This window comes from Macaca mulatta, chromosome 3, assembly GCF_049350105.2.
Source record: "Macaca mulatta isolate MMU2019108-1 chromosome 3, T2T-MMU8v2.0, whole genome shotgun sequence".
Lineage (NCBI taxonomy): Eukaryota > Metazoa > Chordata > Mammalia > Primates > Cercopithecidae > Macaca > Macaca mulatta.
The window spans coordinates 18,617,297-18,642,007 of record NC_133408.1 but is presented as its reverse complement, the minus strand read 5'-3'; the positions used below and the strand labels follow the sequence as shown (position 1 = coordinate 18,642,007).

The 24,711-nt window shown below is 40.1% G+C and overlaps 1 protein-coding gene and 1 long non-coding RNA gene across 4 annotated transcripts in view; one reads left to right on the top strand and one right to left on the bottom strand.

Annotated features, from left to right (window-relative positions):
* Positions 1-723: 723 nt before the first annotated feature.
* On the bottom strand, positions 724-18,022 carry HEMK2 (HemK methyltransferase 2, ETF1 glutamine and histone H4 lysine). Of its 3 annotated transcripts, XR_001443431.3 has the most exons (7): positions 17,869-18,022; positions 15,654-15,740; positions 14,174-14,264; positions 11,816-11,899; positions 6,806-6,947; positions 4,882-5,061; positions 724-1,269 (listed from the first exon to the last, which is right to left on the bottom strand). XR_001443431.3 is itself a non-coding variant. In XM_001103046.5 (6 exons), exons 1-6 carry the CDS (start codon positions 18,000-18,002, stop codon positions 4,955-4,957), a joined length of 645 nt encoding a protein of 214 aa, XP_001103046.1. In that variant the 5' UTR covers positions 18,003-18,022; the 3' UTR covers positions 724-4,954. The 3 variants fall into 3 exon arrangements, 2 of the variants coding, with proteins under 2 accessions (XP_001103046.1, XP_002803204.1); XM_001103046.5 differs by having other exon boundaries at positions 724-5,061; XM_002803158.4 differs by lacking the exon at positions 11,816-11,899 and having other exon boundaries at positions 724-5,061.
* Positions 18,011-24,711, top strand: part of LOC114676828 (uncharacterized) — a 30,328-nt gene continuing 23,627 nt past the window's right edge. Inside the window, exons 1-2 of the long non-coding RNA XR_013414945.1 lie at positions 18,011-18,269; positions 22,729-23,040. This is a non-coding gene — a long non-coding RNA (uncharacterized LOC114676828). The remainder of the gene's footprint in view (positions 18,270-22,728; positions 23,041-24,711) is intronic.

Sequence of the window (24,711 nt, the reverse complement as noted above, 5' to 3'; positions counted from 1 at the left end):
CATGAGAACAGCAAGGAGGAAGTCTGCCCCCATGATCCAATCACCTCTCACCAGGCCCCTCTTCCAATATTAGGGATTAAAATTCAACATGAGATTTGAGTGGGGACACAAATCCAAACCATATCAGTGTCCACGTCTATTCCTAATCATGCTTTTAATTTTGCACTCAGCATATTAATTTCTGAGAGTTACTGTAACAGTGCCACCAACTGGGTAGCTTAAAACAAATGCATTCTCTCACAGTTCTTGAGGCTAGATGTCTAAAATAAAGGTGTGGGCTGGACCATGCTCCCTCTGAAGGCTTGAAAGAAGAGTCCTTCCTGCCTCTTCTAGCCTCTGGTAGTTGCTAGCAACCCCTGCATTCCTTTACTTGTTGGCTCATCACTCCAACCTCTGCCTCTGTCTTCACATGGCATCCTCCCTACGTCTCTGTGCTCAGATTTTCCTGTTCTTACAAGGACACAAGGGATATTGGATTTAGCATCCACCCTAACCCAGTATGACCTTGTCTTAACTTGACTACATCTGCAAAGTTCCTAATTCCAAATAGGATCATATTCACAGGTTTCAGTTGAACACGAATTTTGTGGGGTGGGGGGGACACTACTCAATCCAGTACAAACAGCTATTAATGTAGCTGATGCAGGATTTTCTGTTCCTTAATTCAGTTAAATTTGGGTTATCACACAACCAGAAAAAATAAGGCACACGTATACACTGAAAGGCAAGGAGGGCAGAATTTATTAAGCGAAAGCAAAGCTCTCCACAAAAGGAGGGGTCCTTCATGCAGGTTTTCCGCCTCACAAATTGAATGCCAGGCCACCACACACGAGCTGAAGGCGCATGGCTTCTCCCCTGCATAAGGCGCAAACTCCGCGTGGCTCCACCCCATGTACGGGCGCTTGGTCTAAGCTACATTGATTTATTTCCCTTACTGCACACGTGTTGAGAAATGGAATTTTTCACAGTGGGCATGTTCAGGCAAGCCATCTGTGCACAATGACCTGTGCAAGTCAGAGGTTCTTCAGGGACCCTTCCCTACTTGCCTAGGCATGTGCCCGTCTCCCTTTTCTTTCATAGCTATCTGTTTTATAGATTGGTCTAATATATCTTTTATCAATACTACAAGAAAATGGCTTACATGATTATGGAGGCTAAGAGGTCCCATGATCTGTCATCTATAAAGCTGGAGACCCAGGAAGGCCTGTGGTATAATTCAGTCTGAGTCCAAAGGCATGAGAACCAGGGGAGTCAGTGATGTAAATCCATCTGAGGACAGGAGAAGATGAGATGTCACAGCTCAAACAATGAGGCAGGAAAAAAAAGGGGGGGTGAATTCTTCCTTCCTCAGCCTTTTATTTACATCCTCAACAAATTGGATGATGTCCACCCACCTTGGGGATGGCCATCTCCTTTACTGAATCCCCCAATTCAAATGTGAATCTCCTCTGTAAACACGCTCAAGACACTCCAGAATAATGTTTAAACAGATATCTGGGACCCTGTGGCCTATTCAAGTTGACATATAAAATTAACCATCGCAAGTTTACCCTTGTCAACTTGGCACCCATACGCATCTCCTTAAACCATACTTAACTGCCACATAAACACAACAGCAAGGTCATAATTCCATCTAACACGATTAACAATTGAGCATTCTACCAGAAACACACTAACCCATTTCCCAGAAGAGGAGGTAAAGTCTTCATGTGATGTTTACTCTCTCCTTGATATCCCATAACTTAAATACCATGATGTAAAATTAATCAAGGTTGAACATTGGAGCCAGTTTAAAAAATTAACAATATTTAAACACTATATTTAAACAATGCATCTATAATAAATCTATAATACATCACTATAATAAAATCAATGCATCTTATGTCACAGAATAAGGAAATGAGAAGAAAGAAAGCTACACACACACAAAATGGAGTCATAGCAAAATATGGAGGACATACTTATGACAATTGCAGTCTGTGTTTCTGTAACTGGTCATATGATCAAAGTCAGTATTTCTTCCACCACTTATTCTGCATTCCCTTTGCCTTCAGCAAGCACTTCATCTGGTCATGGTACTTACCTGGTGGTGACCCAAACCTTTATTCCTGAAAGGTCTGGGTCATTAGTGGTCCTGTCTGAATTAAGTTGTAGTTTTCCACTGACCTTAATCACAGGGCATGGTAACACTAAGAGAAGCCCTAAGGAATCTCACATATTCCCAACATACTTTTCCTTACCACCATTTGGAGGTAGTCCAGTTTCTACTTGGTAGTCGGGAACAATCACCCAGCCAGCACTGTAACTCATTTGTCTATTGAGTTAGAGGCATGAGAAGCCCGAAGTGGCGGAGGAGCAGTCTTCAACTTCCAGTTCAATTAAATCATGATTGTACCTCTCAATGGAAAACATGCCACCCTGTGGAAGACCTCTAGGCCAGCAGAGCATAAGTCATGACAACAGGAAGCAAAAATTTTGCTAGTGGGTCACTAGGGCTAATAGCGAACAGTGTCCCTCCTATTTTGACCCCTTGATTCCTGGACCTGTGAATCCCAGTCATAAGAGAAATGCACCATATACTGGATGCTGACTCAGAGAGTAGACAGCCTTCCACAGAACCTTGTCCCAGCCCTACAAGGCACTGCTGTATAGCTGGTGCTATTACTGTCTTCAAAATACCATTCCACTGCTCTATGTAGCCAGTTGATTCAGGATAGTAGGGAACATTGTAAGAAAATTCCATGAGCATGGGCCCACTGCCACACTTTTGCTGTGAACTGAGTTCCTTGTAATGCTGTGTGGAATACCATGGTCATAGATGAGAGATTCTGTAAGTCCATGGATGGCAGTTTTAGTAGAAGCACTGTGCGAAGGGAAAGCAAATCTGTATCCAGAGTAAGATCTATTTCAGTATGGACAAAACACTATCCCTTCAACGATGGAGGTGGATCAATGTAATTAACCTGCCACTAGGCAGCTGACTGCTGACTCTGGGAAATGGTGTCATATCAGGGGCTCAGTGTTGGTCTCTGCTGCTGGCAGACTGGGCACTCAGAGATAGCCTTGGCCAGGTCAGCCTTGGTGAGTAGAAGTCCACGTTGCTGAGCCCATGCATAATCTCTATTCTTGTTACCATGGCTACTTTGTTCATGAAACAATTGGGTGATGACAGGGGTGGCTGGAGAAAGAGGCCTACTAGTATCCATAGAACAGGTTATCTTGTCTACTTTATTAAAATCCTTCTTTCTAACCCTTTGGTGAGCATTCACATGGGGCACAAATATCTTCGCCCTTTTTGCCCATTCAGTATCTATCCATATACTTCATCTCCAAATTTCTTTGTCACCAATTTTCCAGTTATGTTGAACTCCCTGATCATCCTGCCAAACCACTGGCCATAGCCTACGAATTAGCATATAATTGAATATCTGGCCATTTTTCCTTCTAAGCAAAGTCAACAAGGGGGACTGCTCAAAGTTCTTTCCACTGGGAGGATTTCCCTTCACCACTGTCCTTCAAGGTAGCCCAGAGGTGAGCTGAGTGCTGCAGCTGTCCACTTTTGGGTGGTACCTGCATATCACATAGAAGCCTCTGTAAACCAGGCCTAAGTCTTCTCTTTCTCTGTCAGCTGGTCGTAGGGAAGTCCCCATGAAGCCACAGATGCAGGCTGGAAGAGAGAAGGCAGGTAGCAGAAGCGGGGACTATGGAAATTTGGCCTACTTCTTCATGTAACTTCCTTGTGCCTTCAGGGCCTGCTCAGGCCCAATCACGTGTATACCATTTCCATCTGATGACGGAGTGTTGCTGGGCATATCCAACTTTGTGCGTTGGTGGCTCAGATAACATCCAGTTCATGACAGGCAGCTCAGGTTGCATGGTAACTTGGTGGCTCAAGAAGTATCCGTCTCTACTAAGGCCCAGTAGCAGGCCAAGAGCTGTTTCTCAGAAAGAGACTAGCTATTTGTTGGTGATGGCAGGACTTTGCTCTAAAATCCTAAACCAAGATTCACCTACAGGGACCTGCCAGAAGCTTCAAACAGCATCCCTATCTGCCACTGCCACTTAAACACCACTGGATCTGCTGGATCATAAGACCCAAGTGGCGGAGCAGCTTTAACAGCAGCCTGGACCCGTTACAGAGACTTTTCTTGTTCTGGGCCCTACTCAAAACTAGCAGCTTTTTGAGTCAATTGGTAAATGGGCTGAAGTAACTTAATGAAATTGGAAAATGTTGCCTCCAAAACCCAAAGAGGCCCACTAAGTATTGTGCCTCTTTCTGGGTTTTAAGAGCAGCAAGATGCAAGTACTTATCCTTCACCTTAGAAGAAATATCCCAACATGCCCCATGTCGCTGTATCCCTACCAATTTCACTAAGGTAGAGGATCCTTGAAATGCAGTCATATTTATTTCTTACCCTCTGATGCAAATGTCTTTCCACTAAGTCTAGTGTAGTTTCTACTTCTTGCTCACTAGGTCAAATCAGCATAATGTCATCAATATAATGAATTAGTGTAATATTTTGTGGAAGGGAAAGGTAATCAAGAGCCCCATGAACTGAATTATGACATAGAGTTGGAGAACTGATATACACCAGAGATACAACAATGAAGGTGTGTCACTGGCCCTGCCATCTGAAAGCAAACTGCCTTTATGGACTAGTATGAAAAAAAAGACATTTGCCAGATAAATTCCATTGCCTTACCAAATAATGGTGAAATAAATATTTCATACATAACTTTTATATTTAAAATGCAAATTATAAATATAATACACATATTTACCTGTACTTTTGCAAATAATTATATAGGCCTGACTGGAAGGGAATGTTCCACCTTCCTGCCTTTTTTTAATGACAAATTTCTGATAAAATTCCTTGTTACCTAATGAATGACTTCAGTTTGAAGATATGCTAAATGCATTCAGTTTCCAGTAGCTCTGGGCACACACTGTATGCTAGGACTTGGTGAACTTGAGGACTGAAAGAGTTTCTTGGCCTGCTTGTCTGGAAAGTGCAGTGGTTCCTTGCAGACCTTTTGTCTTCATTATTTTCAAAATTTCTTCTAAAATAAAAATCAAAAGGTAAAATCCATTAAGCCATTTGGTAGTGTGCATGATCAATAAGCAATGTAATAAGTTAAACACAGATGATTTATAAATTGTATTCATCAATTTATTTGATATACAAAACAATGTATATCAAATAAATGTCTATTAAAGTGAACTTCGTCTTCAGCTAAATAGGAGCACTTCGTATTTTCAAAGTGTTGCTGGTGATTCTAATCAGAATGAATGGCTTGCTTTGCAGTCACAGCCTACTTTAGGCTCAGCAGAAACATTAATTGTCCTTGTTATTATAGCAAGTGATCAGTTTTTAAGTTGCTTGGCTCCAATCTCTGCCCTATGTCTTTCTCTTTGGATGACAAGAGCCAATGATGGTGTGGGACAAACTGAATAGTGACATTGCACAGTGAGAGTGGAAGAAGTAGCTTATTTCTTTCAGGCATATTGAGAAAAGAAAACCTTCCTTATAAATAAATAAAACTCAGAAGACTAAACTAAGAAAATGGAGAAGAAAGAAAAAAAGAAAAGGAAAGGTAAGGAAAAGAGAGAAAGAAGGAAGGATGGACGGAAGGAAGGAAAAAAAGGAGAGAAGAGAGAGAGAGAAAAGAAAGAAAGAAAAAAAGAAAGAAAGAGAAAGAAGAGAAGAGAAGGAAAGGAAGGAAGGAAGGAAGAAGGAAGGAAGAAAGGAAAGAAAGAGAAAGACGGACAAAGGGAGGAAAAAATAAGAGAAGAGAAAAGAGAGAGAAAGAAAAGAAAGACAAAAGAAAGAAAGAAGAGAAGAAAAGAAAGACGGACAGAAGGAAAAAAGAAGAGAAAAGAGAAAAACAGAAAGAAGAAAAGAAGGGAAGAAGAAAGAAAGAAAGAGAGAGAGAGAAAGAAGGAAGGACCGATGGATGGAAGGAAGGGAAAGGAGAAGAGAAAGAAAGAAAAGAAAATAAGGGAAGGGAAGAGAAGGGAAGGAAGGGAGGAAGGAAGGAGGGAGGAAGGGAGGGAAGGAGAAAGAAAAGGAGAGAGAGAGAGAAGGAAGGAAGGAAGGAAGGAAGGAAGGAAGGAAGGAAGGAAGGAAGGAAGGAAGGAAGGAAGGGAGGGAGGGAGGGAAAAGAAAGAAAGACGGATGGAAGGAAGGAAAAAAAGAAGAGAGGAGAAAAGAGAGAGAGAGAAAAAGAAAGAAGGAAAGGAAAGGAAAGGAAAAGAAAGGAAAGGAAAGCAAGGCAAGAGAAAACTAGCAATCATGTGATTTGAAGGGCTGAGGATTTTTAGTATAAGCTAAAAATCAAACTTGAAGTGTACAGAAAAAGAGAAGAAAGATTATGTTCAATTTAGTTATAAAGCAATCTGAAAACAAAGATAAAAATCTATACAATAAAATAACTTTCATGATAGAACTCCAGACGAACTAAAGAGTACAGCACAATTGTCAAGGGCATGAAGACTAGAGAGTAGAGAGAAAATTCATAACACTGAGGCTGAGGTGTTAGAAGAAAACATTAGCGATCTTTGTACTTGAATATTAGGTTATAAATGGGGAAAAGAGAAGATAACACTTTTTAAAATAAGAAAAATTTACCCCTGAAAACCTCTTTTCTCTTTCAACATGAATTTATGCCTTTATTAGCTATTGTCAGTGATTGTTTTAAGTGATTCATTAACATGCCAGGTTATCTTATAAATTATAGCATTTTACATTATTAACTTTTGATTTCAGCAACATAAATGCTTAAACAATAAATTGGTCTGTATTACCTGGGTTGTTTTCTTTAATGGTAACTAAATAGAATAATCCTCTTGGTGAAAGGAGATCTGGAACCAGGGGGAAAAACCTGTCCATGACTTCCCGACCATTTCTGCCACCAGCCCAAGCTGCCTCTATTCCGTGACTTCCTACCTGTGAACAATTAGAAAGAATGTTTTCTTTTTTTTTTTTTTTCAATTTATCTTTTGAGATGGAGTCTCGCTGTGTCGCCCAGGCTGGAGTGCAGTGGCGCGATCTCGGCTCACTGCAAGCTCCGCCTCCCGGGTTCACGCCATTCTCCTGCCTCAGCCTCCCGAGTAGCTGGGACTACAGGCGCCCGCCACCGCGCCCGGCTTTTTTGTATTTTTAGTAGAGACGGGGTTTCACCGTGTTAGCCAGGATGGTCTCGATCTCCTGACCTTGTGATCCGCCCGCCTCGGCCTCCCAGAGCGCTGGGATTACAGGCGTAAGCCACCGCGCCCGGCCGAATGTTTTCTTTTAACTCGTTTGATTTAGATCACAAACCGAATCTTTTTGAGAAGTATTATCACCAAACAAGTATATATTTTGCATTTTTTACTGCTGACGAAGGAGCAGTAAAGTTGAATCTAAGTTTCATCATTTTCTAGTGTGTAACCTTGGGTAAATTAGTAATCCTGTTTGTGAATTACTTTCCTCCTTTATCTGTAAAATTAGGAAAAGAATAGTTCCATATGTACAATTAGAAAAATAATAACTGGATAAAAAATGTTTTTGTAATAATAAAAAAATATTTTTATCCACTGTTAGGAATGAGGAAGTATATTAAAAGTTTTGAGAACATTGCTCTTGATATATGAGAACATATATCAAGGGCTTAATAATAGTTATTACTATTAGTACAATGCTTAAATTGAGAGACGTGGGTAGCTTTTATACTTAATACAGAAAGAAGCTAGGAGGAGGAGCTTGTATTGTAAGATACCTACTGTACAGAAACAAAGTTTCAAAATGTCCCAATGCATCTGGCCCTCTTGTAGATTAAAGTGTGAAACACATAGACCTTTTCTAAGGAACCCATTTATTATATATTATATAAAGGCATACTGAAGCATGTTTCCTCTAACAATCTGTATTTTAGAAACAATACACCTGAGAGCTTATATAGTATTAAAAAATCTTTAGATCCTTATCATTGTATATTGTTTCCTTTTTTCACTTTTTTTTTTGAGACGGGGTCTCCCTCTGTCACCTAGACTGGAGTGCAGTCATGTAATCATGGCTCACTGCAGCTTCCACCTCCTGTGCTCAAGTGATCCTCCCACTTCAGCTTCCCAAGTATCTAGGACTACAGGCGCAAACAACCATGCCTGGTTAATTTTTTTTTTTTTTTTGAGCCGGAGTCTCGCACTATCGCCCAGGCTGGAGTGCAGTGGCTCAATCTCAGCTCACTGCAAGCTCTGCCTCCCGTGTTTAGGCCATTTTCCTGCCTCAGCCTCCCGAGCAGCTAGAACGACAGGTGCCCACCACCACATCTGGCTAATTTTTTGTATTTTTAGTAGAAACGGGGTTTCACTGTATTAGCCAGAATGGTCTCGATCTCCTGACCTCGTGATCCCCCCGCCTCGGCCTCCCAAAGTGCTGGGATTATAGGTGTGAGCCACTGCGCCCGGCCAATTTTCTAAATTTTTTGTAGAAAAGGGGGCTGTCACTATGTTGCCCAGGCTGGTCAAGAACTTCTGGCCTCACGTGATCCTCCCAGGTCAGCCTCCCAAAGTGCTGGAGTTATAGGCATGAGCCACAAAGACTGCTCTGTTGTACATTATTTTTAAGATTAAAGAATGTTTTGAAGATGTCCCTCAGAAGTTACTTTAACCCTAACACAACTAGTTTCTTCCTATTTCCTTTTAGGCCCTTTGTCCATATTTTAGTTTAAATTATTTTTACACAATAATGTCTGCTAGTCATTCATTTAATATAGCATATATTTCCTCATTAAAAATAATTGCTTTATAGCTATAACCTTATGCACATATACCTTTATGAAGAAGAGAAATGTTCACATTCCTGCTTTTAAAAAGCGGGTCGAACAGAGCTTGAAGAAAAAGAAAAAAAAGCCACACTTTTTGATTTTACTGTTTTGTTTGTCTGCCTTTGCCTATCTTCTACACACACAGGTTTTTCCTTTTTGCCATGTTTTACAATGACCGGATATATTCTATACGCTTACTTACATCTTGCTTTTCTCATTCAACAATACCTTATGAAATTCTCTTCATATCATTTGATATAGTTCTAATTCTTTTTTTTTTCTATTAAACATGCCACATTATTTTTAATTACATACAAAAACCTAACGTATCACCCAGGGACCATTTCTCCCACTGCTCTGTTTGGCCGCCAGTCTCTTGTCTCTCTCTTCCGCAATGGTGAGGCGGATACCCTTTCCTCAGGGAAGAGAAATCCACAGTTTGTTGTTCTTGCCAATAAGAAAAATGTTGGAAAGTCGAGTGGCAAATCTGTTGCCATTGGCATCTTTCAGGTGAACCACATCAGAAGATCCAGGGTTGGGGATCACACCAATTCTACCCAGGTTAGCACCTCCAGTCACCATACACAGATGACCAGTGTCAAATTTGTTGAAATCAGTAATCTTGGCAGTCTCCAAATCAATCTGAACAGTGTCATTCACCTTGATGAGGGGATCAGGGTAGCAGATGGTGCAAGCATCATGAGTCACCAGATAAGGGATTCCTTTTGTGCCCACAAAGATTCTTCTCACTTTGCACAACTTGTACTTGGCCTCCTCAGGTGTAATATGATGTACAGCAAAGTGACCCTTGGTGTCACAGATCAAACGGAAATTCTCTGCCATCTTGTCAATGCTGATGACATCAACAAGGATTCTGAAGATTAAAGATCATGGCCAGATCACCTTCAATGTTTCAAAACCCTGTTTTTATGACTCTACATAAAATTTAAAAGTGAATCGAGGCCAGGTGTGGTGGTTCATGCTTGTAATCCCAGGATTTTGGGAGGCCAAGGCAGGCAGATTACCTGAAGTCAGGAGTTCAAGACCAGCCTGGCCAACATGGTGAAACCCCCTCTCTACTTCTAATTCATTCTTTTAAGGGCTATATAATATTTCCTGGAAGAAAAGTATCACATCTTAGTTGGCTATTGATGGGCATTCACTATGTCCATTTGCTTAATTTTTTTGACTCTAATCATTCCCACACCTATCATAAGCTTCTCAACACAATTTTCCACAAAGTTAATCATATTAGGAAATGTATCATTTCCTCTGTTTTTAAGACTTTCCTCCTGGAGACTTCCTTTTCCTGGCATTCTCTCTACTTTTCTCCTAGGTTATACACCCCATTTGTGCTGTTGGCACAAACCAACATCCTACTTCATGTTTCAATATATCAGTAAGTATACCCACAGCTTATTATAAATACAAACTCCTATTATTTGTATATTAGGTTTCCTGGATCTAATCTCTGAGTCTCTTCTCTTTTACCTTTGTGAATTCTTCTCTATATCTTTGTGCTCTGTGCACTGAAATCTTTTTTTCATTGGGTTTCCAGACCACTGATTCAGGTCTTGACAGTGACCACATTCTCTTTTAATTCACTGCCTGATGTTTTACTGTGTAAAACGTATTTTTAAGCTCCAAGACATCTTCGTTGTGTTGTATTTTATCCTGCTTTCTAGCTAATTGCCCAGCTCATGAGAATACGACAGGTTTTCTCTCCGTTGGGAAAGCAAAAAAGCCCAAGGCATTGCCTGCACTCAATCATCTATACGTCCCAGCAGCTGTAAGGCTCAGAAGCATGTGGCTTAGGGCTAGAAACATGAAGTAAGGAAACCCATTCAGGTCACCATGTTCCCAGAATCTCCTTTTCATTGATTAGTCTTCCCACTAGTTGGATAGTGCTTTCCTAAAGAGCTTTATGAAGCTGCATTTCCCTCAACGGCTGTTCACCTTCTGACTTCCCTGTCATATGAGTTCATATGTCAGCAAAGCAATAGCTTTTTCGCTGTTTAACTGCCATTAGTAGCAACAGCCAAATGGATCCTTCCCATCTTGGCGTTGAGGTGAATGTAATGTTTACCAGCCTTGCCAGAGAATAATTATCAAAGAATAAAAAAGCATAATAATTAAAGGAAAGCTAGTCTTAGCCCATTATTAAACTTTGACCATTCCTGGGAAAAGGTTAACGTGATTTACCTCTTCATTACCGAGATTTTAAAAAATAATATACTTCAGGATTATTTGTTTTCCCTATCTGAAATGAGAATTGGTTTCACTCTTTCACTTTTTGGAAATACTTGTGAAAGGAGGAAACCAGAAACTTTCAGAAGGAATTCCTATGTGAATTTAAGATTGGTTAAAAAAAATTTTTTTTTTTTTTTTTTTTTTTTTTTTTGAGACAGAGTCTCACTCTGTCAGCCAGGCTGGAGTACACTGGCCGATCTCGGCTCATTGCAACCTCCGTCTTCCAGGCTCAAGCAATTCTCCTGCGACAGTCTCCCAAATAGCTGGGATTACAGGTGTGTGCCACCAGGTCCAGCTAATTTTTGTATTTTTAGTAGAGACGGTGTTTCACCATGTTGGCCAGGCTGGTCTTGAACCCTTGACCCCAGTAATCTGCTGCCTCGGCCTCCCAAAGTGCTGGGATTACAGGCGTGGGCCACTGTGCCCGGCAGGTTAAAACATTTTGTTTTGCAAATTTTTTATTCATGATAAAGGATATATGTAATATATATGTACATGTATATTTGAATATATGAATATAAACACCATGGCCTGATACGAATGTGATTTTTAGTGACAGATATGTGTCACAGTTTGTATTTCCATCATTTAAGGTTCCTTTCCTAGGTCTATTAATAGGACTCGATCACTGACAATTAGGAGTAAAATCAGAGTAGTCTGTGATAGCAGCAGCTGATTGATCTCATAGGGTAACATTCATTTGAATTTACAAACAAAATAATTGAAAATATTAATAATTAAATTTTGTTGTATGTTTTACCTCTTCAGGTGGAGTCACTACATAGGGGGGATTGAACACCAGAAGATCAACTTTTTCCTTCAATCTTGGTAGCAAGCCTTTGACCTAAATGTATTCAACAATAGTGAGAATTCTACATTAAACTCTGAATTAAATAATTGACAAATCAATCTTTAAAAATAATCTTCCATGTTTTTGGGAAAATAACGTGTTAGGGCCTGCACTTGTAGAGAGAAATGAAGTTAAGTATTTTTACCTTTTCATTCAGAAAAATAATATAGGCTATTAAATAAAAATAAGGAAATTAAACTATCAGAATGAACATTAAAAAGCCTATACTCCTCAACAGCACATATATTTATATTCTGGGTTCACTTTTAGAAAATGAAATAAGAAAGCAAACTCTAATTCTGTATAATCTGTATAGACTTGGATGTAAGTTTACAACTATATTTGCTAACATTTTCACAATTTTTCCCATATCTGTACAGATACCTACCATCATTTACTGGATACTGTTCTATAGTTTCTTCTATCTCTGGTGTTTCACCATTCTATCAAAAACACTTACTTAACACTAATTATGGAAACATTAGAGAAATTTTTAGGCCACGCTTGGTGGCTCATGCCCGTAATCCCAGCACTTTGGGAGGCCGAGGCAGGCGGATCACCTGAGGTCAGGAGTTCAAGACCAGCCTGGCCAACCCATGGCCAACATGAAACCCAGTCTCTACTAAAAATACAAAAAACTAGCCAGGCGCAGTGGTGGGTGCCTGTAATCCCAGCTACTCGGGAGGCTGAGGCAGGATAATTGCTTGAACCCAGGAGGCGGAGTCTGCAGTGAGCCAAGACTGCGCCACTACACTCCAGCCTGGGCGACAAAGTGAGACTCTGTCTCAAAAAAAAAAAAAAAAGAAAAAAAGAGAAAGGAAAAAAAGAAAGAAATTTTTAAAATACAAAAACAAAAATCACCACATTGATCTCATGCAAATTACCAGAGTACCTTTCTTGATACCCTAGCTTTTATTAGCAGTAACAACTTCTAATAATATGAAAATAATTTCTTATCTCTCTGGCTTAATTCCTTCTAAGCTACAAAATCATTTACAAATTAAAAAAAAAAAAAGCAAACAGGAAAGCTACCTACGCTCATCAGTGTAAGAAAAGTGTAGGTTAAGGAGCACAGAAGTATTTTGTATTTCATATGTCTACCTGGTGCATGCTATTATTATTTTTGCTTATAAAAAGGTATTTCACGTACATAAATTAAAAACCCACAAATTTAAAACTGCTACTTGAAAATGTGTGCTGTTAACTTCTTAAAACAACGGTTGTGCAGTTGTCATTTGTTGTTTTTACCTACCGAGGACCCACTGCCCCTTTCTTCTGATTTAACTTCCTTGACTTTTGTTAGGGAAGCTCTACCTCCCATCATTCTCTATCTAAGTGGCCTGAGTAGGGTTTATCCCAACTCAGCTCCTGGGATGGGACTATGAGCCAGGTTGAAGCCAATCATCTCCATATTCAAATCTCCTTTGACCACAGCAAAAGGTTGACAGGCACATAACCCAAGTTGATCCAGATAATACTCATTCTGGGGCCTCTTCTACAGTAACTGAATAGAAAGGGCCTCTTTCCTCGGGAAGGTGTTGAGAAATAAGATACAGATATGCAAACATCCTGTTACCATGAAGGGAAAGATTGCCTAGGAATAGAGCCACCAGAGAGAAGTTCAGAGATAAGAAAAAGACGTCTATAACATTCTTAGAGTTCCTGGAAGTAGCTGTGCTGAAGCCATCAAATTTTTGTTTTGTTTTGTTTTTTTGTTTTTTTTTTGAGACAGGGCCTTGTTCTGTTCCCCGGGCTGGAGTGCAGTGGCACGATCATGGCTCAAGGCAGCCTCAACCTCCCAGGGTCAAGCAATCCTCCCACCTCAGCCTCCCAAGTAGCTGGCACCACAGGTGTGCACAACCACATCCAGCTATTTTTTTTTTAATTTTTATTTTTTGTAGAGACGAGGTCTCACTATATTGTACAAGCTGGTCTCGAACTCCTGGGCTCAAGCAATCATCGTGCCTTGGCATCCCAGAGTACTGGGACTAAAGGTGTGAGCCTTTGCACCTGGACTAACATTTTAAATTTAAGCCAGTTTGAACAGGGTTCACTATAACTTCTGACTGAAAGAAGTCTGATCTATATAAGTTAATATAAATTCCTTTTGAATTGTGGAAAAGATGGATTACATCAACGAAGAATTTACTTTGTATAGGGTATACTGCTTAGTGGGTCAAAAGTCAATTACTTACCAAAGTTTCTTTGACCTAAAACATCTTAACCTTATTTGAAAAGAAAATTATTATTGGACAAAGATTAGCTTACCAAATCTGTAATAACTGGTTGAACGTGGACTTTGTTACAGCGTGCTGTCTCTAGGGTACAAGCTGCTGCCTCAGGGTTGATATCAGTGCACCTATAAACAGAAACGGAAGGAAACTATCCTATGTCCATAAGGCAAATCTGTTTCTGAGTAATTTCAAGGACTGTTCCATTAATTCTACACAGAACAGATTCAGAAAAAAAAATTAGAATGTATTCAATAACGGCAAATAAGAAGAGAACAAGGATTTGTTCTACTGATGAAAAAGACTGTTATATTGATACAATGTCCAAGAGTAGAATACACATACATGCACACACATCTGAAGGAATTTATGAAATTATGATACATCCAACGAAGGAGTACTATGCAGCCACCAAAAATGAAATTTAAAGGGAATTTTTGATAGGAAAATGTTTATGAGGCCGGGCGCGGTGGCTCAAGCCTGTAATCCCAGCACTTTGGGAGGCCGAGACGGGCGGATCACGAGGTCAGGAGTTCGAGACCATCCTGGCTAACACGGTGAAACCCCGTCTCTACTAAAAAATACAAAAAACTAGCCGGGCGAGGTGGTGGGCGCCTGTAGTCCCGGCTACTCGGGAGGCTGAGGCAGGAGAATGGCGTAAAAACCCGGGAGGCGGAGCTTGCAGTGAGCTGAGATCCGGCCACTGCACTCCACCCTGGGCGACATAGCGAGACTCCGTCTCAAAAAAAAAAAAAAAAAAAAAAAAAGAAAATGTTTATGAGACAAAATTAAATTAAAAACACAGGAAATGGGCCAGGCACGGTGGTTCACGCCTGTAATCCCAGCACTTTGGGAGGCCGAGGCAGGTGGATCACCAGGTCAGGAGATCGAGACCATCCTGCCTAACATGGTGAAACCCCATCTCTACTAAAAATACAAAAAAAAAATTAGCTGGGCATGGTGGCAGGTGCCTGTAGTCCCAGCTACTCAGGAGGCTGAGGCAGGAGAATGGCAAGAACCCAGGAGGCCGAGGTTGCAGTGAGCCAAGATCACGCCACTGCACTCCATGCTGGGCGACAGAGCGAGACTTTGTCTCAAAAAAAAAAAAAAAAAAAAAAAAACACACACACAGGAAATGAAAAAAAAAAAAAACAGAAGGAAACTCAGTTGGACCATGTATGGTAAAATTTATAGGCGATTTTAATTTTCTTCTTTATACTTTTCTATATTCTCCAATTTTCTATAAACTTAAGCAACTTTAAATTTCTTATATCAAATTATTTACCTAAGAAATAAATCAAATTTAGAGACGATCTAAAATTATGCTGCTTCTACAATTATGCAGTATGATGGAGCAGTTTGAACATGAATAATTTTTAGGGAAGCATAGTTTGTAATCTGAGTTTTTGCTATGCTTAAATACTATAAGATACATACTGTCTATTTAAAAATTATTTCATTAGAGTTATCATGGTTAACCTGTCAGTGGAAGATCTAGATGAATATGATATACTTACATGTACAAAGCCTGAGGACCTATCATAGAGGCTAGGAATGCAGATACTACACCAGACCCTGCCCCTACTTCTAGGCATATTTCCACTCTAAAAAAAAACAAAATAAATATTAGTACAGTAGAATCAAAATACTTTTCACAGAAAACTCTCATGCTAGCTTTATTTCTAGCACGTATATTTCTCTAGCATCATCACTAACCTGCAAATATATGGAAATAGAAATTTGTAATTTCTGACAACTACTTCATACTTAATACTGCACAACTCAAAATTACTAATATTTTGGGTATGTAATATAAGTCCACAAAAGTTATATATTACCAAACATGGCTTTCAGTTAATTTCGACAAACCATTACATTAAAAAGTATGGAAAAACGTTAATCCAGGGTTGGAAATCTTAATGTGAAAGATACCATTCCTTTGCACAAGGAGCTCCTAGCTTAGTATTTCCTAAAATGATAAGGTTTGTATTATTACTAAACTTATTTTTGATAAAAGGTTTCTCTATCATTTTTAACACCTAACATTCATAGAGCCATCAGTATATCCTAGAGAATTAAAAGGTCCCCCAGTAATAGAGCAGGACAAAAATTCCTTTTCTGTACAGCTATAAGCTAATTCAGATAATAGTATCTGATCTTCTAATGTTAGCCATCCGAGAATGCTGTTAACTATTAAAATCTTCATTCTACCGTACTTTATCTTTCCATTAAATTTATTTTCTTGCCTATAATCTTGGAAGTTCTTTTTTAGATCCATGCTCTTGCTCCGTCACCTAAGCTAGAGTGCAGTGGTGCCACCATAGCGCACCGCAGCCTTTAACTCCTGGGCTCAAGTGATCTCCCGCCTCAGCCTCCCAAGTAGTTAGGACTACAGTAATAAACCACAGTGCCAGGCCTCTATAATGTTACACATGCATTAAAAGCATAAATTATCCCTATCACAAAGATCAGCTTGATGGCATTTAGGGAAATTTTTAGCACTAAACTCCCAAAACAACTACCCAGTGACAAGCTCCAGAGGTTTTAAACTTTTGGAACCAGTCTACACATCTGACAAGTCTTTATTAGGTGGTAGTAAGGTCTGTGAATCTCACCAGGTGGCTTCTCTTTGAAAATAACTATCACGGTCTCATAAATAATTAGAATTCCAAACTAGAAATAACCCAAGACTTTATAACAAAATCAGCTCCTTTTACAGCATACTTTGCAGTGCAATTTGTGCTTGTAAATCTTTCTGGGCTATCTTGAGAAAAGACAAGTTATAAAACAGTACTGTTCCACTCTATACTCCAGTAAATCCAAAAGTTCTATCATCTACAATGAAAGACTAGTTTAATAAGAGCTGGGGCATTTTATACGTGGAAAAATATGACCAAGTTTAAGAGGGATAAATAAATACAATATAGATCTTTGAAATCTGACAGCTGTTTGTTCCATCCTGAGAAAACCCAGTTCACCTCATCTTCAAACAAATCTAACAACACAAATTCCTTACATTTAAAAATCACAATGTCAGTATTCATTCTTTCTGCTATTAATTTAAAATTGATGGCGATCACTTCAACAAATCCATTTAAATAAAGTGCTAGGGTAGACTATTGTCTGCGAGCTGGATGTAACTTTCTATTTTGTAACAATTAAATGAAAAATTCAGTTCCTCAGTAGCACTAGCCACATTTCAAGTGCTCTGTAGCCACAAGTGAGGACTGGCTGGTGCTAGAGTATGCTATCCAGTGGGTTTAAAAATATTTCCCCCCTCCAGTAACACAACTTTCTTTCATGTTTGTTAAGGGTGCTATGTGCTGAGTAAACCAAATAATACCACGCAATTTTAATATTTAATACTTTAAAAATTAATAATCAACGTTTCCGGAATATTTTGTTTCCAAACGTGTTATACTATCGCATCTCTCAGGGACATGTGTTCTTCAGATTAACAGGTGACAGGAAAAGAGACGCCTTTGCATGATAAGCAGTCAGGGAGCTCATGAGACAGAGCAGCCCCTGGCAAAGGAGATGTGTCCCCGGCACACTCATTACTTGTAAGTACAGGAAAATTCTCAATTACGGCGTCCTGGCTGTCAATCATCTGCAAGTGGACCCCGCCTCCTCCGGCTCAGGGCGATGATAGCCACCGTCCCGGCCCTCCGCCACTGCACTTCTTCAGAACGCCTCAGCCCTTTCCCGTCAGAGCCCCTCCCCTCCTCGCACCCCGCCAGCTCGGCAGCTGCTGCCTCGAGCGCGTCCAGAAGCAGAAACGTGTCCTCCGCGGGCTCGTACACGTCGCTGAAGGCGCCGCGGCCCACGTGCCCGTGGAACGGCGTAGGGAAGCGCTGGCTCGCCATAGTCCTTCACTGCGTTCTGCGCGCCTGCGCAGGGCGCGCGCATGCGCATCCCCTCAAGCGCCGGTCTGGGAGTGGGGCTGGAGTTCCGGGCGACCCGAGTGTTCTTCGGTTTTATATCTAAATTTGTCTGGGGACCTCCTTGAAATTTCTAAGTAGGCAGTTGTATAATCCGTGACTATTGACATTTACTTTCTCCTTTGGAACATTTAAATTTTATTCTGTTAACTAGAACCTGATAGTGGGCATTCTGAGTTGTTTTTGACTAAGGTAAATGTTCTTCATTCTACTTAGAAATTCTGTTTTACTCTTAGTTTGCAAGGATTTGAAAAAAATACATAATAAATTTTACTATTTTTTTGTCAGCTGAACTTTAAGCTTTACGCTATAAAGATGAAGACTTTTCTCGTTTGATTTTTTTTACTGTACTTTATAAATTGCTTTCCTGATGAATCATGAATGCACTCTTTTTATAAACCTTAAGCAAGATGATGCGGTTTAATACACTGCTGAATTTGAGGGGCTAATAATCTGGCTCTGTTTTTTACCAAGATTACGCTACCCTCATTGTATGAGTTAGGACACTGTTTCTGGAACATTAGGTAGAAAACCTTAAAACTGGCTGGGCTTGGTGCCTTTTTGAGTAGATGGATCTTTGATGTTTTGGAACATTTATAAGTTGTTAGACTGTTCAAGTACTTGCATTCTTTTTGAGTCGATTTCTGAAATTTGTTTCCCAACGAAACATTTTTACAGCTCTTTTTTTAAATTTGAAAAATAAAAATACAGAAAAGTATTTGACTTACAGATTTTATTTCTTTTTGTTTGTTTGTTTGTTTGTTTGGAGACAGAGTCTCACTGTATCCCCCAGGCTGGAGGGCAGTGGCGCTATCTAGGCTAAGTGCAACCTCTGCCTCCCAGGTTCAAGTGATTCTCCTGCCTCAGCCTCCGGAATAGATGGGATTACAGGCTCCTGCCGCCACGGCCGCCTAATCTGTATTTTCAGTAGAGACGGATTTTCACCATGTTGGCCAGGCTGGTCTCAAACTGCTGACCTCAGGTGATCCACCCGCTTCAGGCTCCCAAAGTGCTGGGATTACAGGTGTGAGCCCGTAACACACGTGGCTGGGTTACAAATTTAAAAACCCCAAGTTTTAAACCCAGAAATGACAGTATTTTCTCATGTTTCCTTAAAATATTTTTTACATACAAGAACTAAAATATTACAAATGAGATGGATGTTCTTTCTCTACTTACCTTCAGTTTAATTGTGTAACCTTCTTTCCAAGGCTCTTATGGATTTAGTGTATGTCCATCTAACCCACGTAAAAACACGGGTCTTGCATTTATACGTTTATAAACATTCATATCTTTATAAGCAACATGTGGTGTGTTTTAAAATTTACATAACTGGTACTAGGTTGGACATGTTTTTCAAATTTCTTTTTCAGTCAACATATGAGATTTATGTTTTGATATATAAAGTTAGGTTACTCCTCTTAACTGCCATATAGAATTTTATTATATAAAAATATGAAATATATATATATAGAAAGAAAGAGAGCGAGAAAGAGAGAGAGATAGAGTTGTACTTGATCTCCTGGGTTCAAACGATCCTCCTGCCTCAGCCTCCTGAGTAGCTGGAACCATAGGCGCATGCCACCACTCCCAGCTTATTTTATTTTATTTATTTTTTGAGATGGAGTCTCGCTCTGTCACCGAGGCTGGAGTGCATTGGCGTGATCTTGGCTCACTGCAACCTCTGCCTCCGGATTCAAGCTAATCTCGTACCTCAGCCTCCCTAGTAACTCCCAGCTAATGTTTAATTTTTTTTTTTTTTTTTTTTAGAGATGGGGGTCTCACCGCGTTTCCTAAGCTGTTCTCAAACTCCTGAGCTCAAGCAGTCCTCCAGCCTAAGCCTCCCAAAATGCTAGGATTACAGACATGAGCCACTGTGCCTAAAGTATCTTTTTTCTGGGTTGGATAAATGTCTACTGGTAAAGATTTTCTTCTTTTCAAGTTTTCACTATTATGAACAACGTGGTGATTAACTTTCTTTTTCTTTTCTTTTTTTTTTTTTTTGAGACGGGGTCTCGCTCTGTGCCCTAAGCTGGAGTGCAGTGGCGATCTCGGCTCACTGCAAGCTCCGCCTCCCGGGTTCACGCCATTCTCCTGCCTCAGCCTCCTGAGTAGCTGGGACTACAGGCGCCCGCCACCACACCCGGCTAATTTTCTTGTATTTTTAGTAGAGACGGGGTTTCACCATGTTAGCCAGGATGGTCTCGATCTCCTGACCTCGTGATCCGCCTGCCTTGGCCTCCCTAAGTGCTGGGATTACAGGCTTGAGCCACCACGCCCGGCCTTTTTTTTTTTTTTTTTTTTTGAGATGGAGTCTCGCTCTGTTGCCCAGGCTGGAGTACAGTGGCATGATCTCAACTCACTGCAACCTCCACCTTCCAGATTCAAGCGATTCTCCTACCTTAGCCTCCCGAGTAACTGGGATTACAGGCACGCACTACCATGCCCTGCTAATTTTTGTATTTTTAGTAGAAATGGGGTTTCACCATGTTGGTCAGGCTGGTCTCGAACTCCTGACCTCAGGTGATCTGACAGCCTCGTCCTCCCAAAGTGCTGGGATTACAGGCATGAGCCACTGCGCTGAGCCATGATTAACTTTCTTATATATAGTTTCTCCTGATGTTGTACAAAAGTTTCCTGAGTGTCAACCTAGAAGTGGATGAGCTGGGTTTTAGTGTATGCAGATTTTCAGTATTTCTACAAACTCATTTTACTTATTTATACTCCTACCTCTTGATTGCATATTTGATATTTAATATTATAAAACTTATTCTTGTTTATTTTAAATTGATCTCATAGCTAACTGATGTTGGGCATGTGTTCCTTTGTTTCTTCCTTTGTAAATTATTCATTTTTGCTTATTTTACCTTAAGTTTTGCCTTTATTTTTTGTCAAAGTTGATACATACATAGTTTAATAGGGCAAACAGTTCTACAAAATTTATTATGAAAAAGCAGTATTTTCTAGCACTCAACATCCAATTTCTCATGTCTCATTCTTCAGAGGGGACCACCTTCAACTTTTAGCTGTGTCTTTTGCCATTCATTTCCATATCTCTGTATACTAAGCTTATAATAATACTTCATTTTCAAACGTTAAGCATTATCTATAGAATTTCTATGACTGGAAGTAAGAATAATTCTCTTGTATCCAGTAGACCAATATGTTGCCAGTCTCCTCTCCCTTTCTTTACAATGTGATACCATGGTTTCCAAAAAAATTTCTCAGCTGGGCGCGGTGGCTCACACCTGTAATCCCAGCACTTTGGGAGGCAAAGGCAGGCGGATCACAAGGTCGGGAGATCGAGACCATCCTGGCTAACACGGTGAAACTGCGTCTTTACTAAAAATACAAAAAAAATATCCTGGCGTGGTGGTCGGTGCCTGTAGTCCCAGCTACTCAGGAGGCTGAGGCAGGAGAATGGCGGGAACCTGGGAGGTGGAGCTTGCAGTGAGTCGAGATCGCGCCACTGCACTCCAGCCTGGGCTGCAGAGTGAGACTGTCTCAAAAAAAAAAAGAAAAAAAAAATTTCTCAGCCGGGCATGGTGGCTCACACCTGTAATCCCAGCACATTTGGAGTCCAAGGAGGGTGGATCACTTAAGGTCAGAAATTCAAGACCTGTCTGGCCAACATGGTGAAACCCCGTCTCACTAAAAATACAAAAATTAGTCTGGTGTGGTGGTGGGTACCTGTAATCCCAGCTACTCAGGAGGCTGAGGCATGATAATTGCTTGAACCCAGGAGGTGGAGGTTGCAGTGAGCCAAGTTCACACCACTGCACTCCAGCCTGGATGACAGAGTGAGAAAAAAAAAAAATAATTGTATTATTTTTAAAACATTATTTTGCCTATATAAATGCTACTGAAATCTGACCCCCAAATGTTACACCAGTTACGTTTGCTTTCTTGCACAACTTTTTGCTTTTCCTTGAAGTTAATAATTAATTAGTTTCTTGGGATGCCATAACAAATTACCACAAACTGGGTAAACAAATAAAGACATTTATTCTTGGTCCTGTAGATTAGAAATCTGAAATCAAGGTGTTGGCCTGACCGTGCCCCTTGATGAAGAGAAGAATCCTTCCTTTCGTCTTCCAGCTTCTGGTGGTTGCCAACAATCCTGGCCGCCTTTGGCTTGTGGCAGCGGAGCTCCCATCTCTGCCTTTATCTTTCTTTGGCCTTCTCCCCTGTGTCTTTGTGTCTCCAAGACTCTCTCTCCTTGTAAGGATCTCTCTCTCCTTGGTATCCTTACAAGCATTAGGGTGCAGTTAGGAGGCACCCTAATCCAGCAGCATCTCAACTTGATTACATCTGCAAAGACCCTACTATATTTAAGATCACATTCACAGTTTTGAGGGGGGTGGTGGTGGTAGTGGTGGTAGAGAAGGTGGTCAGGACTTCAAAATGTCTCTTCAGGAAATACAACTCAACCCACAATAATCTAGTAATAACTACTTTTTCATTTGCTTAGTTTTCTAATATATCGCAAATCAGCCTCAAAGTCTCTTCCAATTGTTACCACCCCCTCTCCACCAATACATTTAAAGATATTGAGCGTTCTGATTATTTCTATCCAATTTACTTAGGCACCGAAACATGTCTCTGGTGTTTATTTCTTGGATTTACTTATTCTTTGCTGTTTTACCTTCAGGCTGGCTCTCCTTGTGGTAGCAAGATGGCTGCATCTTCATATCCTCACACTACCGAATTCAATGGAAGAGTCTTACCATTGCTTGCAACAAGTCCTGCCATTTACTCTTTCTTACTGGCCCCAAATGAGTCATGTGCTCATGTGTGGATCAATCCTGTGGCTAAGGAGATGAAATGATCTGCCCCACTCAGGACTGAGACTAAGGTCTCACTTTAGCTGCATCGCCAGAATGGTGTTTCCAAGCAAAACTGTGTTGCTGGTGTCAATACCAGGCAATAAACACACAATTTCTGCTACCTGGAAATTTCTCATGTAAGTATTGGTAATTATTTTCCTCCAGTGTGTTATTATCTTTTGGTTATATTTACAGTATTTTCCACCAGATATTAACAGTTTTTCAGATATTAACAGTTTTTCAGATATTAACCTTTTTTGGTGGAAATATTTATTCAATCTACTTTATTTTGTTTGTTTCTCATTCTTGTATTGTTCTTAGAAATATCTTTCCTACTCTCTGCCATTGAAAAGAAAGTTTATTTTCTGGTTTCTGGTTTCAAAGTATAGACTTTAGTAATTGGGTTTACCTTATTACTTAGGTTTTTAGGTCTTCTAGAATCCTGTTTATTTTTGTATCTATTTGATCTTTATGGCCTGAATAAGGTGAATTAACTTTTTATAATAATTATAATAAAAGTCTTTTCATACTAGGGAGTTTGTCTACTTATATTTCTTGATAGATTTTGGTTTTTTTAATTTCAATGCTATGCCAGTTGGAGTGATTGATACATGTTGACTGAAGATTATGCCTACTATGAAGTATCTGCCTTTGTGTTTGTATTGTGTATTCATTTTGCCTGAAATTAATTTGCTTGAAATTAAGGATACAATCTTGCCTTCTTTTTGTTTCCATTTTCCTAATCTGCCTTTGTCTTTTTTTCACTGTCAGTCACACTTAAACTTTGAAACACACACACATTTTTCTTAGTGTTGCCATTGGTCAGCATCACATCTTCTCCTAATAAAGATAAAAATTCTGGCATGTTTTTATTTCTCTTTTTTTTCCAATGTCCCCTAACCCCCCCTTCCAGGTTGAGTTCATCTGAAAATTTTGGAGATGCTTATTAATTTTTGAAAACAACTAATTTAATTTAACTACGTATGTTATTTTATTTTTTTATTTTTTTAGAGATGGGGTCTTGCTATGTTGCCTAGGCTGGTCTCGAAGTCTTTGCCTCAACTGATTCTCCCCTCTCAGCCTCCCAAGTCTCCTGAATTATGGGCATGAGCCAATGCACCTGGCTTTTTTAAAATATATACATATTTTAATAGTTCTCTGATCCACAGTTTTATAGTATGCCATAATTTTTCTTATGACTTATATTGGTTTGGAATACATACTCTGCTAATTGTTTCTGAGAGTAATATCCCAAATGTCTTTATTTAAGTCCTCAACCTAAAAAACAGTTTTTGTGTATTAAGGATTCTAGGTTGAAAATAATATTCCCTCAGAACTTTGAAGGTAATTCTCCAGCGTCTTCCTAACATTCAGTGTTGCTATTGATGAGAAGACAAGATAGTTCCCTTGACCCCCTTTGTGGGCAGGAACTGGAATGGCTTGTTTCATTCAGCATGCTGCTGGCCACTCCTTGCAAGAGGGAGCATGCAAGCAAGCGGGTGTGGGAACCAGAGGGAGTGAACACTGGAACTGGCCGGTGACTCCTCTGTGGCAAGAGTAGGCTCTGTGCAGGCCCTGCAGCAGCATCCAAGCCCCTGCCTTTTTGGCACCCGGGTTCTTGTCTAAGAATCAGGTCACATGAACAGATTGAAGGGTAGTGTATGTGGAGGATTTTATTGGATGATGGAAATGGCTCTCGGATGGGGGGCGGGATGGGAAATTGGAAAGAGAATGACTGGGAAGAAGGTGATCTTTCCCTGAAGCTGCACTGTCTGAAGTTTGCGGCATCTACCTGTAGATCTTTCCCT

What these genes read in the sequence shown, in the direction of transcription:
- HEMK2 (XM_001103046.5), bottom strand. Translation starts at nt 18,002, where the DNA reads ATGGCGAGCCAGCGCTTCCCTACGCCGTTCCACGGGCACGTGGGCCGC. An exon ending in AACCAGTTATTACAGATTTG is followed by an intron (nt 11,900 to 14,173) that starts GTAAGCTAATCT and finishes GAATACATTTAG; the next exon opens with GTCAAAGGCTTGCTACCAAG. An exon ending in CATTAAAGAAAACAACCCAG is followed by an intron (nt 5,062 to 6,805) that starts GTAATACAGACC and finishes TTTTTATTTTAG; the next exon opens with AAGAAATTTTGAAAATAATG.